The 19923-nt window shown below is 37.3% G+C and overlaps 1 protein-coding gene across 4 annotated transcripts in view; it reads left to right on the top strand.

Annotated features, from left to right (window-relative positions):
- LOC132904651 (protein couch potato-like) overlaps positions 1-19923 on the top strand; it is a 197421-nt gene that overhangs the window by 121862 nt on the left and 55636 nt on the right. For all 4 annotated transcript variants that reach the window (XM_060955335.1, XM_060955336.1, XM_060955334.1 and 1 more), the window contains exon 4: positions 18176-18238. In XM_060955335.1, coding sequence (XP_060811318.1) covers positions 18176-18238 — 63 coding nt within the window. The remainder of the gene's footprint in view (positions 1-18175; positions 18239-19923) is intronic.

Genomic DNA, 19923 nt, shown 5'->3' with positions numbered 1-19923 from the left:
GTCATTATTTTTGCAAATTACTAGCCGTATTTCATCCTTTGGCCGTGCGGCGTGTGTAGAACAGTGAAAAAAAAAGAAAAAGAAACGAGAACGAAAATAAAAAATAGAGCGTTATCGCGTGCTTTTAACGCGAACGATGGATCTGTTCTAGATTTCCATCCAGCTATTCTCCATACGCGTTTATCGAGGAAACGAACGAAAGGAAGAGAAGTGGATACAGAAGTGGAGAGAAGGAGAAAAATGTTAGGAGGGTAAAATCGAGGTATTCCTTCGCGAATACACCGATTCCCTTTTACCTATTCGAGAGATTTTTCCATCGATCGATGGAACGGGTCGACAAAGTGTCGAGATTTTCGTGCGATTATTCGTTGGTGAGGAAACTGATGGGAAAACTTGCCGCGAGTACCGGAAGTTTCAATCGAATTCTACCATTGAGAAAGTGGTTCGTCTGCTTTTGAGGAAAATTCGTCATTTTTCTTTTCTTTTCTTTTTTCCTTTTTCGGCGATTTCTCTGACCTTTTGTTCGTTTTCGTCGATTCGGAAAGGAACGAAGACATTTTCGAGAATTCTCGTTTTATTCTTTTACGTGTCCGTTATGTATGAAAGATTTACGATGCGAGCTCTATGAGCATTGTCAGTATTTTCCGCGAATACAGTTATTTAACTCCTATTGCGATCCACTTTAAAAGAAATAATGGTTTTCGAAAATGGAAATTATCACAATATTATTACAAGTGTGATTATTACACGATATTTTTACGATTAAGACGAAGCAAAAGTATTGTGTGAAAAAGATACGAGTAAAAATGAAGGCGAAAACATCGTATAAACTTCGACTCGTAAATACGAAAAATTATCGCAAAGATCTAATTAATTATTAATCGGTACAACTTATCGAACATGCTGCCAAAGTTGTTGGATCTCCTCCTGAGGCATCCTGAGCACAGCACGGATGTAAAAATTTCGATTGAGAAAGATCAATAACGTCCTGTATAAAAGTAGTTATCGTAGACGCTCGACAAAAGAGGACAAACACTCGACAAACGAAGGATTTACGGTAATCCCGTTCCAAACTCGGAAGAAGTGAAATAAAATAGTTTCTCGGCGAAATCACTGACCTACCAAACGGTGACCTATTAACAAAACGAATATCACATTGGCTTGAATGTTTGTAACAATTTATTCACACAGAAATTCTCAATTTTTCTAACTCATTGTTATAAACATACATTGCGAATGTATTATTTTATAACACGTCATATTTAATACGTTAAAGATACATTAAAAATTGCTATATAGGTCATCTTTCTAAAGATTCGAATACGTTAGAAAGATTCGCTCCCTTTTATCACGACGATCCGATACTTTCGTTTCTATAGTGATATAGGCATTTTACATTCCATTTATTCGTCGTGAAGAAATTATACGAGCGACGAAGCTATATTTTTCTCGAATGTATTATTGAACGGAAGCGTGGGATATCAGAATCTTTGGCGCACTTTTCGGTAATGAAATCCAGACAAACGAGATCCTGTAATAATGTCATCCGAACCGGGGAAGAAACATAGAGAGCTTTTGGTTAGGGCAGAAAAGATAATTTAACGGTGTTCTCTCGAGACAAAACTGGTCTCCTTGTCTCGAAATTATTACTCGGCTCGCTTAAACGTTCTCATCCTCCTCCTTCTTTTACGTTCTCCTTTACGCGATAACACGCGGATAGGTCGACGACGAACTGCGTTAAACACAATTTCATGACTCCAATAATGCCACCATCTACCTGACGCATTTCTTCTAGGATAATATTTCCATCTATAATGTTTAATGTATCGAGATCCGTTTAAACCAACCGTACGAGAACGCGTAGTCGGTCGTATCGATATTCGAATATTGCCACTCTATTCCGTACTATATCTGTATTTGTTGCTTTGTACAAGACGGGATGATTTAAATATCGTGTTACAAAAATATTACAAAATATAACATTTCGTACGATACACGATGAGTACGGCAGATTGGAAATCGTAGCGGTGTGAGCGAAGATTTTCAGAATCTAAATTCGATATACTTTAACCTTTAAATCTATCGTGCGCTTTAATTTCGTAATTAATTAAGTTCCAACTTTATCATCTGTCATAACACATTCGTATGACTTGAGAAAATATAACCAACTTTCCGTAACAATAAATGCAAAACGCAGTATTGCGAAATCTAACGGTGGACTGAATCGCATCGCCATGATTCAAACTGCAGAATAGATTTATCTCGTACAATTAACGTCAGAGAAATTGAACACTAATATTTTGATACTACACCAAGAAATTCGACACGTCACGAAAAGGAAAGATTATATTAGTTTTGATAGAGGACAACTTGTAATTTTCCATAGAGAAAAGGGTAAAATTTATCGTGAAACTGCACAATTATTAATATTAATATTAATATCGAGATAAAATTGCAAGGAAAAAGCATGCGAATACGATACAGTGGAATCTCCAGTATCCGAATTGACAGGGAGACAAAATTCGTTTTTAAAGCTCGAACGAGAGAATTTTCGAATAATAGAAACCGCGTCTCTTCTTTACAGTTATTATTCCATATCTCGATAACCAATATTACATCTTTTTATCGGTGAATGAAATTTTATGAAAGCAAGGAACGGACAAGTATTGGCTCGCTCGGTCTGAACGCACCTTTATGTCATCGATATAATGATTTATAATATAATAATACAACGATAGTAATATAATTCACTGTATCACGGGAAATTAATGGAAATTCGAGAGGTTTATAGATCTGTTCGATGAAATATTCCGTTGAATTCGCGGCAACGCAAACACAACCTGTGTTTTCCCTGTCGTTCGCGTTCTGCCTGATCTTTACTAATGTAAATGTTATTTTTCGATATTTTTGCTGTCGTCGATATGAAATATGTTATTGCGACGATCGATGGTATTATTTGTCGGAAATAATATGCCTTGATACCGTATCAGATCGGTGAATAGAAAAAATTGCTTTTCTAAAATTTCAAATTAACGAGCTCGCAATTAAAGCGATGCTTGTCGAATCTCTCAATTTTTTTTTTTTTAAATAACAAAATATCGTAACAGTCGGAAGAGAGATTCGTAACTTGATCGATTACCGACGCTATGGAAAGATCGTCTATGACCTAACCTATTACAATACGATCATAAATAACGTCCAGTTGCGTATAAGCAGCTATGCTGCTTGGTGAATATTTTAAAAACGAAAAATTTCGATCCATTGAACGAAGGTCGAAAGTGCTAAGGTATCTTTTCTTCCTTTTCCTTTCTTTTTTTGTTTCTGTTTCCTTGGTTTCCGAGAAGAAGAAGAATCTTGTTTCGATTAGCAGGCGAATATAGCTATTACAAATATCGATTAGAAACAGCGCCGATCGTACAATAATTAACACAAAATTCAACATCGCATTGTCCCTGCTAATGGTCTCTTATAAACGTCGACGAAACACGATAACAAGTATAACCATCGGAAAATTCAACGTTCCATTGTTACTGGCGATAATCTATTACAAATGTTACCTAAGGAAGCCTCTGGCAATTCTCCCTCGCGTCTCGCAACACGGTCTTAACGATACCCAACACTCCCTTGATATCAAGGACAAACTCACCTTTACTTTTTTACCAAGAATCCACGCACCCTACTACTTTCCTACGCCCAAAGATATACTCGTACGATGGGTCACCTACGTCGTGAATGGTTTTCTCCATGGGCCTGGTTCCTTTCCCCCGTCCACGCGTAATTTCACTTTTATGACTCGCTGTGAAAATTCCGATATACAGCGGCTGCGATAAGCATCGGCACATATTCCTATTTTCCAATGTAGCTGTTTCTTTTATCAGCTTCTGCGTTTCATTTCCACGGTATCAAATTTTTATAATCGCGTTGACAATTCGCATTGCGAATTTACTAAAATTAACTCGCAGAATTTATCGACTCGCCACGTACGATATTTTAATGGAGTTACGCGTGCACGTAATTAATGTTTCATCGAGGGAAAACGATATAGGGTAACTGTGACTGATGTGAAACGGCGCTTTATATGAAACGCCGCGATATCTCGGCAAGTAACTGACAAAAGATCAATCAGCAACGGTGCAAAATATTTCGTTAGAAGCAAAAGACAAGTGCGTTCGAATTTCGCTTGAGAATCGCTCGTTTTTTACATCTTTTACCGTGTCTTCGAGATACTTGAACTGTTGCGTGGTTAACCGTTAGCATACGAAAATCCGTTAATTTTGATTTAACGTTAATTTCATCGAAAGAATGGCACGTTTCTCTCTTTAGCAAACTTTTCAAATCGGACGTTTCATGTTAGCTGCAACTACCCTACGTATCGATCTGATAACTAACACAGTGACTATGCGAGTGACTTTCCAATGAAGCGTCCTTTTATCAGGTTCCCTAATTCATTTACGTAGTATAGGATGTTTCCGATCGCATTTTACGTCAAAGAAACTTAAGAGGAAGAGGCAACACGCTGCCAAACGATACGAAATCCGATATTCTTGGAGCTAATTAATTGGTCTGTAAAAATGCCATAATAGATACAACGGTGTGCCAATATTTTTTCTAACCACTGTAAATCACCGTCTATTTCGCAAATTTATTAACCTTGCAGCATCAACGACGTACACCGTATACTTGTTCTACGTTTTAGCAAATGGAAAAGAAAACGAGCAGATAGAACGTTGGCAGAATTAACGAGCCACCGACATTAACCAACCAGCGACAAAAAGAAACAAAGTGTACAGCGTTACGTGAGTCACGTAACGATGGAAAACATCTAATCGATTCGGCTGCAAAAAAATACATCAATTTTATGCCTTCGCGGAAGGCATCGTGGCCGCCATGTTGGGTCAGATATACAACGTTCAACCGTGATAACATTAATTTATGCGCCACCAGTGGCAACACACGCGTCACACGCGACACAACGTTGCCAACGTTAACGTTGGAAAATCCTTTCACCCCGTTCGAGCATTAAGCGTTTTCCACCCTCCTCTTTCAGTCCGGTTCTCTGCGTTTCTATAGGGTGTTAAAGGAAAAAAATGTAAACGATACTTGTATAAAGTTTGAATCTAAACGCAAAGACAATGGAACGAGTCCGTGCACAGAAACGTCGTTCGAGGTTTGTGTCTCGCGTTATAAACAATTTAAGCTGACGAATCATTCTCTGTGTTCCTCTCGTACTTCGTGTTTCTCGCTCCGAGGCGAACGAACGAGATTAAACGAAGTTTACGAACGAACAATACGACGAGTACAATTTTCTCGACTTCTTGATTTCGATGTTGTCTAGCGCACAAAAGGATACGCTTTAATGTAACAACACGGTTGAAAGCTTATTCAAAGATACGTACGAAAGCTTTTAGCAGCGGATGACAGACCAACCAAGTTCCCTCGTGAATTCTAAAGTTTGTCCAAACTTTGCGTTTGAACAAACTTGTTGTCGAAAAAAAACCTTGTCGTGGAAAAAGTTTATCTCGACATCCATGCGACGATAACCAATATTTTTGAAATCGATATTTTTCGTCCAAGTATCTTTCGACGAGAGTTCGACGAAGCGTCGACTATGGCACGGTGCTGGATTTTTAAAGAAATATATATAGTCTGGTGGAAAAACTAAAAACGTGACGTATCGCGTCTTCTTGCTCCCGCGTTCTTCCAACGTAACAGCCGAAATTCTATCGTCGCTCGAGTTGGGTCAGAGCGAGTGAAACGGAGGAGAAGGTGAGGACAGCTGATTTATTGATCTACGACTACGTTAGAGAGCTACTCTAGTGTATTTTTGGCGCGGCAAATTAAGTCGCTTGTAACTGGAAGCCTAAGCTTCGAACGACTCCTTTGTACGCCAACTATCTTCCATATCTCGACATCTATCCTCGCGCCTTATAAATCTCGCTCGCTTTTATTTTAACACCCTGTATTACGCGTCTATACGGCTATGTGTGTTCGCTTTGTGCGACTACGATGTGCGCGGCCGCCCTGGCCTTTACTCGTACAGCCGAGAATTCTAAAATAACGAACGGGAGGGGGAGATCGGCATCGACCCGAGCAAGGAATGCATTTTCGCATCGAAGGATGCCGGATGACGTCACGCTCGAAGGCGAATTTGATCTCGAACGGCCGAGTTCGACGGATCGACCTCGTTTCCCTTCGACAGGGCTGTGTCGTGAAAATACGCGCGATTGGAAATTCGAGATGCGTGTAAAGAGATCTCGCTGGTGTTCGGGACAAATCTGTGGCCTCCGAATCAGAGAGAATCGTCGTATTAACGATTAAAGGGCTGCGCGCGGTAGGAGGATATTCGATAATTTAGTATCAACGGGGTAAGTCTAGTGGGAAGGTGAAATTGGACCCAGTGCTGGATAAAATTTGTAGGAAAAATATTTCGGATAGTTGGCAATTTTAGGCGATCGTTGTACTATCGTTCGAATAAGATGGTATTTTAAATACGAAAGAAATTTACGGCGAATAGAATATTTTTATCTTGGCGTTGTGACGCGTACAATAAAATACTTGAACTTTGCGTTATAAATAGTATTTAAGATGTTTTTTGATAGTGAAAATAGATTAAAGAGAGAGCTAATATCGGAACTCGACGGTCTATGATATTCGCAAATTAAATTTATTTTCTTCGCGAGTATGGCTATTGGCGCGTAACAAAGTGCATCGTTCAAAGTTTTCCATCGCTTAGACTACTCTCCTTTATGAGCGGAAGATCAATCGAGCGAAACTAAACAGTCTTTCGATGGAAGGACGTATCATATTTTAAAGATAATTGTTTCATCGTGTATCTGTGATGACTTTGAATTGGCGCGTCTTTCTCGCTGTCAGAAATATGCTTCGCGAAAACGAAGAAAACAAAATCGTGTATCCGGAGTTGCAGGTTCTCTTAAAGCTTTCGATATCGTTTCTCCGATACGATTACGTTTATCGTCCATTACATTCTTTAAAATCTAACGTAACTTCTATGTTGGATAGCGAACAAAAATAAATTAAAATAAATAAGACATTTCAAATACAATTCTCGGTATTTTCAGTATCCTGCAAATAAAATATCGTTTTCAAAATCTTTCTCTCGCAAGTAAAACATTTTATTTTCGACAACAGACGTACGAACTAAAATAAAACAGACTAGTGTTTGGTATTTACCGCTTGAAATATATACGAGAAATAAATATATTGGAAGTTTGTGAGCATTAGATACAAAAAGTATACATCGCGGATGCTTCGCGAAGAACGCGGTCCTCGTTAAAGGAGAGATGGAAACGTCAATTTGCCTTCCGAGTGGCTCGGATACCACACAAATTCGTAATTTGTGGATATTTCCAAATTTTCTTTCGATATCTTTCTTCGTGGACAAATAAAATATCGAATTTGTCGATTCCGTTTATCGTTATGTGTGGAAAGCGCGTATTGGTGACTACGAAGCTTCTCTCATTGTATAGATATTGGTTTCCAATTAACACGTTTCGATGATCCTCTATTGTGCAAGATGTTCTATAACCTTTTGTTCAACCACGTAAAAGTCTTAACAAACGTCGCTCTAAATAAGATTGCTTTTAAAGCCATAAGAAGTTGTAGAAGATTGTATAGTTTCCTCTATAGTAAAAATTTTCAAATCAACCACCATCTGTTTCGACATAAACTCAAACGAAAACGACAACTTTCTTTTCGTTCTAGAAAGATTTAGACAAATATAATTACTTCAAAACTGACAACAAAATCGTTGCATTCGCTTTAACAGGCATTACGCGTTCTCCAACTTTCCATTCAAAGTACAACCATTTTCAACGCTCTATACGTACGTTCCGTATTTCTATTTCAAAATAGAAGTAAGTATTATTTCCCAAATATCGCTCTTTCTTTCTACGTTGTTTAATAAAATATTTTTCTTCGAATATCAATAATCATAGAAAGCTTTAATCCGCCAATATTTCTGTCTCTTTTTTACTTTTCTCCTTATTTAATATCTTTCTTTTAAAGACATTTTGCTAGAAGTAAAATTTAGTCTTTCGGGTTATCTCGTACGTTTTCATCTGTTATAATATCATCGAACGATGCCGTAAAAAGTTCTCGTTTTCTGGGATTGTCCCTTTACGGATATCGCTGGCACCGTTAGGTACGAGCGCGCAGATCGATACGAGTTTCCTCTACCATTTGCTCGCGCTAATTGCCCCGTTCGTCGAGCGGCAAATTCGACAGTTTATCCTTTCTCGTAGAATTTTACGGTTAAAAATCGACGCCATCGTTTTTTAACAAATTTTCCCATTCGAGGTTCCAACTTCGATATTCGTTTGCATTCGCGCGTCGGATCAAAGAGGCGGTGGCAAAGGTATTTTCAAAATCCTTTTACCTCGAATCCGGTTGATTTTTGCAGCAACGATACAAAGATGTAACGACGTTTGGAATCGCGGTTCTTGCATTCAGGTGAAATTCTCATTGATTTTACGCTTTCTTTTCGCGTCTTCCCTCCGAGTGATATTAGTAGATTCGCTTGAACGACGAACGCCACTTTCCAATCTTTCCTTTTTATAGATCCCGATGAATTCCGTACTTCGCATTTCACTCGCTACTGGCGTCAAGTTCCTGAACTTTGCTTTTACGGTATTCCGTCGTTTCCCTTGCGAACAATTTCCTTGCAAGGAAATTCCGCGCTAAACCAACGATTTGTTAAACCTGGAATTTGATGATTTTTAACGCGCTGGATCTTTGATCTTCGCTCGCCACAAAACTTGAACTGGCGAGAAGTTTATTCAAATATTGCGACAAATATTTACAACTTTTATTAAATTCTGCTTCGTGAAATGACAACTTTTTAAATATCAATCTCTGAAACGCGAGGCTCGTAAATTTTAACTTTTATGAAATTCATCTGATCTTGTCCGTAAGGAATTTACGAAAATAATTGTAAAATATTTGCTATTATCGTTCGACGATATTTCAACGAATGGTATCTTGGTTGATTTTCAAAGAATGTAAGATTTATAGTTTCCACTATTGCCAACGGTTGTCCAACTCCATTGTAGAAGAAATAACAAATCCACTGTCGTCTTATCAAATAAAAAGTTTAATCGAATAATAACCAATGTAAACGTAATTTCAATATTCTTTCGTATTCCCTTATTTTTTCTAAAGAAATCAGTTCGAGGCGCTTCTTTGAAAAGATAAGAAATCCCCAGGAAGATTCTCGCAATTCCTTCCGACGTTCCCTGGCGAAAACAGCGAGTATAAAATAAAATGAAAGTTAAATCGAAACGATGAATCCATTTCAAAAGTTACGTCTTTCCCTTTACACCCATCCGGCGAATACAATTTTACCTCCTAACTCTCGTCCTTTTCGAGAATCTGCCTGTAGCGATCTCGTAGAACCGGCGGAAAACAAAGACACGGTAAACTTTGAATGAAAGAAAAATGAAGCTCGTTCGCGAATTACGGCAATTTGCCTGGCAACGACGCGACGCGAACGCAATCTATTAGTTCGGGAATAAGTAACGGGTAAAAAATAATTCGTGCCATTTGCAACTACTTTGCGCCACTTTGCACTTTGTGGAAAAGAAGGGAAATTTCTTGTGGCGGAAGTGGAGACGGCGGGAGAGACCGTATCGGAGAAAAGTTGGGCCAGATTCGAGACGTATTCGCGTTCTTTTACGAGCCAAGCTCGAAAATGTCGCACCAGCCGGCCGCATTGTAATTTTCCAACCCTTCGATTATGCGGAATCGGGTTGAGCAGTTGCTTTACCGCCATCGTTACATGCATAATCGCGCACGTGTGTATACTATTTTCCATCGTCGAGCGTGCGTTATATGCATGAAACACCTTTGTCGCCATTTTTCTTATCTGTCGGTTCGCGTATATAATGCGAGCAATATACAGGGTGTCCCGTTTTTATCGATTCACGCAGATATCTGCCAAACTGTACGTTATTCGTTTCCCTTTCGTTTCTTCGTCTTGCGATGGTCGAAAATTTTATCCGGCTGAACGGTGCCTTCCAGATTCCAAAGGTAAATACTCGGGTCGAGAAATGATTAGTTTAAAACATATTTTTACTTCAATTTTTTTTTTGGAAAACCTGTTTCTTTTCAGTTGGGAGTGTTTCGCGTTAAATCGACTACGAGGTTATCAACGGTAACGTTAGATTTAGACTGATTTTAGTGTACGTATTCGTTTCTTTGACGAAATTTAGCGCGTTCGGTATGTGATCTCGTGACATTAAAGCTGCGTCATGTACCAAGTTCTATTCCGTGTCTTTGTATTTGTGTATTTGTGTATTTACATATATTTTTTCTTTTTTTCTTTTTTCTTTTTTTAATTAGGTATTCGTGGATTATTGTGATTTACACAGTCCTTAGGCGGGCCTTTCTTTCCTGCTCGTATTATTACGTGGTATCTGTTGGTAGAAACGTTGAATTTTACTACGGATTTTTATGCTTCTGATCGAAGACCAGGTTGTTCTTTCCTTGTCTTTCGTATTGCTCGATTTGATGAAATTAACTTGATCGAAGTACCTTTTAGACTAAGCATTTCAAATCTTAGTACTTTTATATACAGAAGTAAAAACAGCTTCAAATGGTGTATAAAAAGGTGTATGTACAATTTATAAAGAGAAATGAAAATTAAATTCCTCGTTGATAATTGAGAATAGGGTGATACATGAATTCTTTTAATTACGGAGTGGAATAGTTGCTAGTTTACTATACGATACATAGATGTACTCGTAGCTAGTAAGATTATTTCGCTTCGATATAAATACTACAAAGTAGTATTTCTTTCTTATTTTTGTTAATGTGTTAGGAATTAACGTTACGAATCCTAGTATCCTTTCATACTTTTCACTAGATCAAAAAATTATATTTTTATACACTATGAAAAAAGGATAATTAACTAATTTGATTTATATTAAACGATCGAGTTCATGTCAGTGGCAGTAACAAATACAAATATCGAGACCTTTTACTTTAAGTAATTTTACAATCAGCGATTACCAAAAGTTATCAGAGTATTAATAAGTAGGAGTCAAGACCGTTTATCTTTTACAAAGATTTGTTTTATTTGTGCTAAGCGAATGAAAATTACTATAAAACGAGGAAAGTATGCGTCAAAACGTCACATTTACGTATGATGCACGAGGAAAAGTCGAAACGGGGAACGTGAAAATTGATTGCTCTTCATCAGGCAGCACGCAACCACTAACCGTTAACCTACATGCGACCACCACGATGAACCTATTGATAAAAATAAGCCCGACGAAACGTTACATTACGTTCGGAAATTCCGTGTTTCGATAACAGTTCCGGGAACGTAACCGGTAGCACGAAATGAAAGTCAGACACACGATTCACTCACTGTACATGTAAATAAGTATTTCCCACGAATCGATACGCGAATTCGATGTCGCCACCAAACATGTATGGAGCATTTTATCGTATTAGCTGTTAGATTCGTGTATGTATCGTTTTCCTTTGAGAAAACTTTTATCGTTGTTATTCATTTTATTTGACGTAGAGTCGACAATTTTTATGCTCGCTAGCGACCCTGATCAACGAAATACGATAACAAGAATATAATATAAAAAAAAATCACAGTGTAGGTGTACTTTACATCTTATTGTAAAATAAGGCGAGTCAGAAACTCGAGTTATAGTTTCTAATAGCTTAATAATAATGCTATCTAGTACCGTTTGAACTTATATCATATACAGTACAATTATAGTGTAATGCAATAGAATATGCAGTATGTGTCGGAACTAAGTGGATAGCTTACAACATCATAAATAGCGATACAAATTAATATCTTTGAGAAAATAAAGAAGATTCTCACGATGTCGTTTATAATGTAAACGCGTCTGAGATTCGTTTGGAAAACCAAATGTAATTCTCTATTAGGAGACGTTACTACGATTAAAAGAATAATTTCCAAAGAGAATACGATTAGAATTATTGCACTTATTCGACTGATTTTTAGTTGTAAGATGAGAGAGTGTCGGTTTAGCGTATCTAATTCTGAGTCTGGTAAGAGTAACTTGCTCCGTTCTGTTAAAAAGAAATGCCGAACTTGGTAAAACCTTAATTACATATCGACAATTCCTTTGAAATATTACGGGCGAATCGATATTTCTGGAAATTAATTTCATTGAATACGTAATACGAAAGTGGATCGATAAGAACCGTTATCGGAAGTAACTCGTCGTTTATGGATTCGATAAAAAAATATTTTATACAAAATATATCGTATTCGTCGAAGCTCGTTAAACGAAAGCATTTTAATTTCTTACGTTTTCAATTTCCAAGTAATTTGGTATAAACTATTTTTTAATCAAATCCACGAATAACGAGCTATTTCAGACAACAGTGATTCTCTCATAGTATGCGTGTATATTTACTCAAATTGATTTCCAGGATTTATACTTCCAGGGGAGAAATATAACGAGCGAAAAATTCTTTGATTTAAGAAAACCAGGCCAGATTCGATCTGTACGTTCCCAGTCATTGAATCGCGTAAATAATAAAATAATAAAATTTCAAGTAGATATTAATCTTGCGTTCGCAATATCTAAATTACAAATTACTTACTACTACTATTTTTAATCTCTAAAGGTTTTCCACGATTATTAATTAGTTTTATTAACGCAAATTTACAAATGCTTCTAAAATGTGACGATCGAGCGCAACTTTTTATACGATTTCTTCGTCCGAAAACAATTTCTTCGGGAAAAAATTGAAAAATTATCGGAGTATTCGCGAGCTTAAAAATATAGAAATCGCTTACGATTATTCGTATAAAATCTGGTTTTCGTCGCAAGTGGCGATTTTAGAAATAGGACTCACTTATCTCATCCGAGTAACGAGATGCTATTTCCATTCGCCTAACCTTTCTGTATATCGCTCAATTCAAAATGTTTTCGTTCTACCGAATTCGTTCTTCTCATTTTTCTTGCTTTCCCTGTTCGAATCGAACGACGAACAATGATAGAATGGTTTACCATCGTTTCGATCCTGTTTACCATGAATTATTTTCAGTAGTATCTGTGAAAATATTATCGTCGATTGAATTTTCCGACCTTCCTCTCTACGTTTATCTTCTAATGAAAAATCGCCAGGCATAATACCGACCTGATAATTTCATTCATATTTCTATCTTCCGTTTATTACAATTATACTGGAAGATTTATCTAGATTTAGAATTATAGCGGAAGATTTATTTACCTTCGGAATCGTACTAGAGGAGAAAAAGCGAGACAAAGATCAAAATGGAAAATTCTGCATGAACGTAAAACGAAAGGCAATTGTAGATAACGATGGTAGATACGATAAGGCTGTTTCTTTGCACGTAGGTACATAGCCTGTTGGTCTTATCGTTTGTCGTATTTATTGTTTCCTAATTCCGTTTTTATGGCGGCAGATCGAATCGATACGTCGTTTGTGACACGTGTGAATTCGAGGGAGATCGATAGAAAGACATTGTAACAATTTTATCGTTGTTCGGCGACTTCCAATTGACAATTAGCCGTTATTATTATTCATTTCATAAGTGATATAATTTTTGATCTGTTTATCGGTACGTTTCCTAGGCACAGTTATCATAAAGTACGAAGAGTTTACAGGTACTATGACCGCGGGGTAACTTGAATTCTTCTTCAAAGATGAAACAATTCTGCCTACATTTCCATCGACGAATATCCCGAAGCAAAAAGTTGTCGAGCCGATCGAAATGTTGCGTTGTTAAAGTTTATTCGCAATTATCGGGATGGAGATCGTAATCATCGAGATGTAACCTACAAAAGTATAAAGCCACAAAGCTCGGTTAAACAACGCGACAGACTTTTCCGAGCGATTTAACGTGTTACCTGTGAACGCTACGATTTATGCGTTCACGGATATCTGAAAATTAGAAACTTGAACATATACCTACGAATATTCGAAAGATGTGCTAAATGCCACGATCCTGACATACATCTCCAGAAATATCATCTAACGTGCATAGAGAAATTCGTGAAAACAGACGGAGACGGCGTTGTTGCAAATTTAATAAAACTCTCGATCATCTCCAGAGACGAAATAAATTCACGTTATCGGGAACGATTCGATCGATTCCGTTTGAAAATTGCGGAGGAGTCAATATGAAAGTTATTGGCTCCATTTACGCGGTATCGTACGGAAAAGAACTTCAACGGTGAACGCTCGTTTTAAACGTTAACGTCGAATGAAATTCCTTTGTCGTTCTATTATCCATTTATATAATCGCTTTCAGCCCGACAAATTTATTTGCAACGTTACCGCGTTATCCGATCCAACCCCCGATATAATTTCGCAACACGTTTACGAATATCGCCTTGTCGCGTGCGCGGAACAACGCCGCGAATTCTCGCTTATCAGATCTTGATCCTGCAACGGCGATAAAAATTTGTAGAAAACACAACGGGGATATATCTCGTGTCGAGGATCGTTATACACAGGCTAATATTATCATAGGTATAAAGCTGGCACGAAACAACGCTTCCGAAATATCCGTCGGGCACGACTGTTAAACCGATTATTCCCATTCGATGAATAGTTTTTTCAATAGTACGAGAAACATCCGCGTTTTTGCGGTAACTGGAGATCAAGAGGAAACTCAAAGGTATTTCGACGGGGAACATCTTCTTCCTATGATTTTTATTTCTTTATCTTCCCACATTTTTTTCTATTTTACTTGTGTCGAGTCTCGTCCAGCTCCGAGGGTTATTAGCGACTACAGTCACGTACAACTGTATTTCACAGGATTATACAGTATTATATTGGACCAGTACTTTATCGTTTGGTCATAAATAATACGTAGATGCCATATTTACATCGTATTTGTATCGGTGGGAATATTTATGCACGTACAACACATGTCGGTTGTAGCGATTTCGGGTACTTGCTTGTCCGACACTGCTCTCCTGCTGTCGCAGCGGCGGAGTATCCACGAGGATTTCTCCATGTACAAGAAAAAAAAAAGAGAGAGAGGTGGTGCTTGTGGCTAAATCAGTTAAAAAGGTTCGTGGCTTTTAGAAACCGTCGAATCTTATTTAGGATCGTCTTGAGGTTACTTGGAACGTCGTGTCGTTGCCTTCCGCTTTGAAGTTTTAGGCATTCGATCGGTAGGTTTATCTATTTTTGTTTTCCTCGATCGCAAACTTCCTATTAGGCGTAATTTTGTAATTTCCTTTTACATCGAAGAATTTAGATTCCGCGTAGATTTCTGTGATGTCAGAGCTATTACCTGGGTTCAGCTTATACCGATATTTGTACCTTTGACATTTCTCTCTGTATAAAATCTTTACTTCTTAGTTAGTAAACAGGATTCTGTTCGTGTATTGATTAACCTAGAATAAATACGCTGCAGAACCTAGAATAAATACGCTGCAGAACCTAGAATAAATGATTAAATGGTATAATGCAATTAAATTGCTGTATACAATGGCGTCTCTATCCGAATAAAATTCGATTTTAATCTTGCTAAAAGCAGCTGCATGTTTTCAGCGATATCAAAAGCAGAAAAACGTCGAACCTGTCATTAGGTTTGACGGATTTGGTAGTTGTACCGTTAATCCTATATCGCTGAATTTCTCCACAAAGAAAAATGATACAGCGCTGTTTAAAAAGATAATATCTTTTTATCGAAGAAATTTCCTTTTTGCGTATTAACTGATTTTCGTTCATAACGTTTCCTTCGTTCGATCGATTAAATTATTCTTCGTTAGATTAGTAGATAAAAAATTATGAGAAAGAAGGGAAAAAATGCGTTATAAAACTGTACGAGAAAGCTTACGTTAGAAAATATAAACGAATAAGATCAGCTTTCTACTTTTCTTCGAAACGGTAAAATAAAATTAGCTCGGTAATCGAGTGAAAAAGAATTCGATGGTATATCGATGAAAATTCGAATCTGGGTCGCTCGTGGCTCTTTTCTCAATGAAACAGAATCACGGCATAGTTTCACCGCAAACGTTTACCGAACCGAAAACCCGTATCGGTTCTCAGCGGTAAACGCGTGGAAATTCCATCGAGTTCCCCCGGAAAATTACACCGTAGAAAGACCGTTGAACGAACGATTCGTTTCTCGGTGAATTACAGGCTTCTCGAATCCCCTCTTAGGAAACCGAGGGTGAACTTGCGAGCATCATCTAGCCAGAAAGTCTATTCTATCTATTTTAAGCTCTGCGAGCTGATTCGTCCCGTGCAATAAGACGCTCCGCTCTATCTTTTCCAACGCTTCGAACGTTTGTTCTCTGTTTTCTCTTTTTTCTTTTTCCTTTTCTATTCTTTAGGACATGGAATGATATATCGTTTGTTGACATCGATTAACGGGGTTGTTTGGTTTGATAGATCAAGAATTAGGTACTTTTAAACCTTCGGTCGATGTACGATCGGTATAAGTGAAATAGCTGATAGATCCGCCGTGTCGAGTCAAAGGACCGCGTTATCTACAACCTTTTCTTAAATCAAGTCATTGCCTTTCGGTAGCACAAAGATAGTTTATCGATGTACATACACTGCTGCGAATAATTATAAACTCAAACGTGTTTTCTGCGATATTTTCAGGAAACCACTGATCATACCTGAATAAGCGAAATTGCGTAAAGGATAAATCGAACGTTACATGGCAAACTATTGCCTTTCATGACCGAACCAGAAGCAACACAGATAATTTTTCAACGCAACAATGTTCCTATTCGTACCAACCGTCGCTACAAAAAAATGATTTCACAAGATTTCAAGAATAGAATTATCATTCGATCGAGAAGCTGGACTAGGGAATTCCAGCAGGGAAAGTTTACGATCGGCAAAAGCCAGCTTTAATGTAGCTTTTTAAATATGGTTGGACTTAAAAAAAGATATTCGAAATTTTGAGCAAGTTAGTGGATAGTATACCAAACAGATTAATAGAAGTAATGAAAAATACAGGAAAATCCAGCAAATATAGAATGAAAAAGCTGACAAAATTAACGTTGAATTTATATATTTTCACATTTATATTTTTAAAAACGCAATTTTCTTAATAATATTATTTTTATAAATATATATATAATTTTAATAATAAATTAAAAGGAATTTTAAAAGGATAAATTAAATCGCATTCCATTTCGAAGGACTAAAGGCGACCTAATTAAAACTGATTCATCTATATTAGTTTTTAATTTTGTGAGTAATGAAATTTTCGATCAAACGGCAACACAGTTAACCAAGGTTAAGCAGGGCGTAAGAATGAAAAATTGCTCGGTGCAATCTTCTCCACTTTTTACAAACTCTGCAGGGACACTGCAAACACGCCTAGAACATGACGATGTATCACGCGTCTCTCTTCTTTGGAGAAATTGCTCCACGACCCTAAACCTCGAGGGGTTTCTATCAAAAATCTAGCCTTGCCTTACCTTCGCGATATATCAGTCGTTTTCAGGACCAGAATGAAACTCCAGATCCTAATTAAAATCTAAATGTTTCCTTTTTTTTCCCAAGATCTGAACTGCCCAATAAATTAAAAATGCAAGGGTAGAGATGAAAATCTCGCTATCTACTAACATTTAGTAACTTAACAATATAGGGAATCGTATCGCTAGCTTTTTAATCTACCTATGCGAAGATTTCCTTTTTTATTCCCTCAAATATTTCCTTTTTCACTCGGCGAGGTTTTTTAATAAAGCTGCATATAAAATAACACTATCACCGACGATCATTTTGATAAGAAAGGAGTGTACTGCGCGTTACTTAAGAAAATTTAAATAGCTTTCGCCCGATTTTCTATATTTTTCCATAATTTATTATTACGAGCATTTATGCGAATTCATATTTTTACGAATATAATCGAGAAGATGAAATCTAAGAAGAAATCTATTTCACCTGTCATGATAGAAAGAGAAAATTATAAAGAGTACTTATTTGACACGTTTTATACGTTTTGAAATCTTGATTTTATCTTCTCGCGTGTTTTAGCGTATCGCGCGCGCTCTGTACAGTTTTACGACTCTACGTTTCCTACGAATGCGTAAACGTTCGCAAGCTAGATATGAGATCAAAGCGATACGCAACAGATAACGATGAAATCCTTTTCCGAATACTAAGTAGGAATATAAGGAGTAAAACGTATTGACGTGTACGTTTTGTTTGATTTCAGCCGGTGGGTTTCGTGACTTTTCACACGAGGGCCGGCGCCGAGGCAGCGAAACAGGACCTTCAGGTAATACTCCGTTTCTCGTAGGTATTCGAGAGAGAAAAAGCTGCTCGATAAAACGCGAGAGCTCCCGCGGGCTCCCTTACAATTATATAGCCATACTTTCTCTCTATTATATAAATATACATACACATACGTACAAACAATGGCCCGCAATTTTCTTCTTCCTCCCTTATATATATTATATATTCTTTTTTTTTACAATCTTTCGTCTCTCTCAAAGTATCATATACATATATGAAAATACACACCCTTGCCTTAGATTCCAGCTGGCACGGGTTAATGCTACGTAGCTATTTACCTTTATCAATTACCATACACGTACTTACACACATACTCTCTTTCTTCTTCCATTTATTTTCCTATTATATAATATATGTATATATACATATTTAATTATATATATATATATGTTATACATAAAAATTTCTTTCCGTTTCTATATACTACAATTAGCTTCCTCCTGTAATCTTCTCTTTCTTTTTTAACCTGGGACGAATCCGTAGTATAAATTACCTTGTTTCTCCGTATACGTATACCAACATCATACTGTAATAACGCTGGTTGCACCGTGTGATACTACCATACTGAAATATACATATATATGGTGTTGTTTTTTGCCTTTTAATAAGCGTGTCACATCCCCCGTTTTAGCCTTTGAAATCACCCCCTTGTCTCTCTCTCTCTCTCTCTCTCTCTCTCTCTCTCTCTCTCTCTTTATCTATCTATCTATCTCCCCCCCTCTCTCTTTCTCTCTTTCTCTCTCTTACACCCCTGTCGAGTTTTCAAGTTTGATACAAAAATCGTTTACATATGTATAGAAGTATATGACGTTTAATCTATGGATTTGGATCTTGTACAAATACATTCTGATAAATTTCAACGATACGATAGACCATATATACGTGTGTAGTAAACAAGTATGTTCGACTCTGCTACGTTCTTGCGATCATGTTCCAGCCAATTATACTTTTCCAACGTTAAGAATCATCTTCGCTTCGAACGAAATAAAAAGAATTGTTATTCGTATGCGCGTTTACCTTTCGATTTTATGGCGAAGATGCTCTTAAAACGTAACAAATATTTTCCATTTGTCGAAATGAGAGAGGAATTGGAATATAAAAATTCAAGGATCGTAGCACGGTACAATAATCCTCTCGTCGTCGAAAAATTCGAAATTAACGGCTTGGAAAATAATTATCGCTTTATCGTCTCGAGATTTCTTGCGTCTCTCACGACAGATACAAACGACACTTATATAGCTTGATCCTTTAATGGGTAATGAATTTTAATTAATTGCATCGTATATAGCGATATGTAAAATGTAAAGATAATATCGTAATCGATGGCTCCTCGAGCCTTTTTTCCTCGTGCTATTTGTTCGCTGTGGAAAGATTAAACGTACATGAATGTGTTACTCACACACGTATACGTACGATCCTTCTTTTTTATCACACCACTGCAATTGACCTCACGCAATTTGCAATGTCTTTATAACCCTGTGTAACCGGTTACGTACGAGAGAGACTCGAAACATCCTCTTGTCGGATGGACACGTACGCTGAGAACAGCCTGAAACAGACTAACGAACGACCCACTTCTATCGATAGCCACTGTACTAACAGAGACACGGATATACAGACACTTACACGTATACACGCAGAAAACACACATACACACACCATCTTGTG

The sequence above is a fragment of the Bombus pascuorum genome, chromosome 2 (assembly GCF_905332965.1).
Source record: "Bombus pascuorum chromosome 2, iyBomPasc1.1, whole genome shotgun sequence".
Taxonomy (NCBI): domain Eukaryota; kingdom Metazoa; phylum Arthropoda; class Insecta; order Hymenoptera; family Apidae; genus Bombus; species Bombus pascuorum.
The sequence above is the reverse complement of the archived record's forward strand: the minus strand, read 5'-3'. Positions and strand labels throughout refer to the sequence as shown.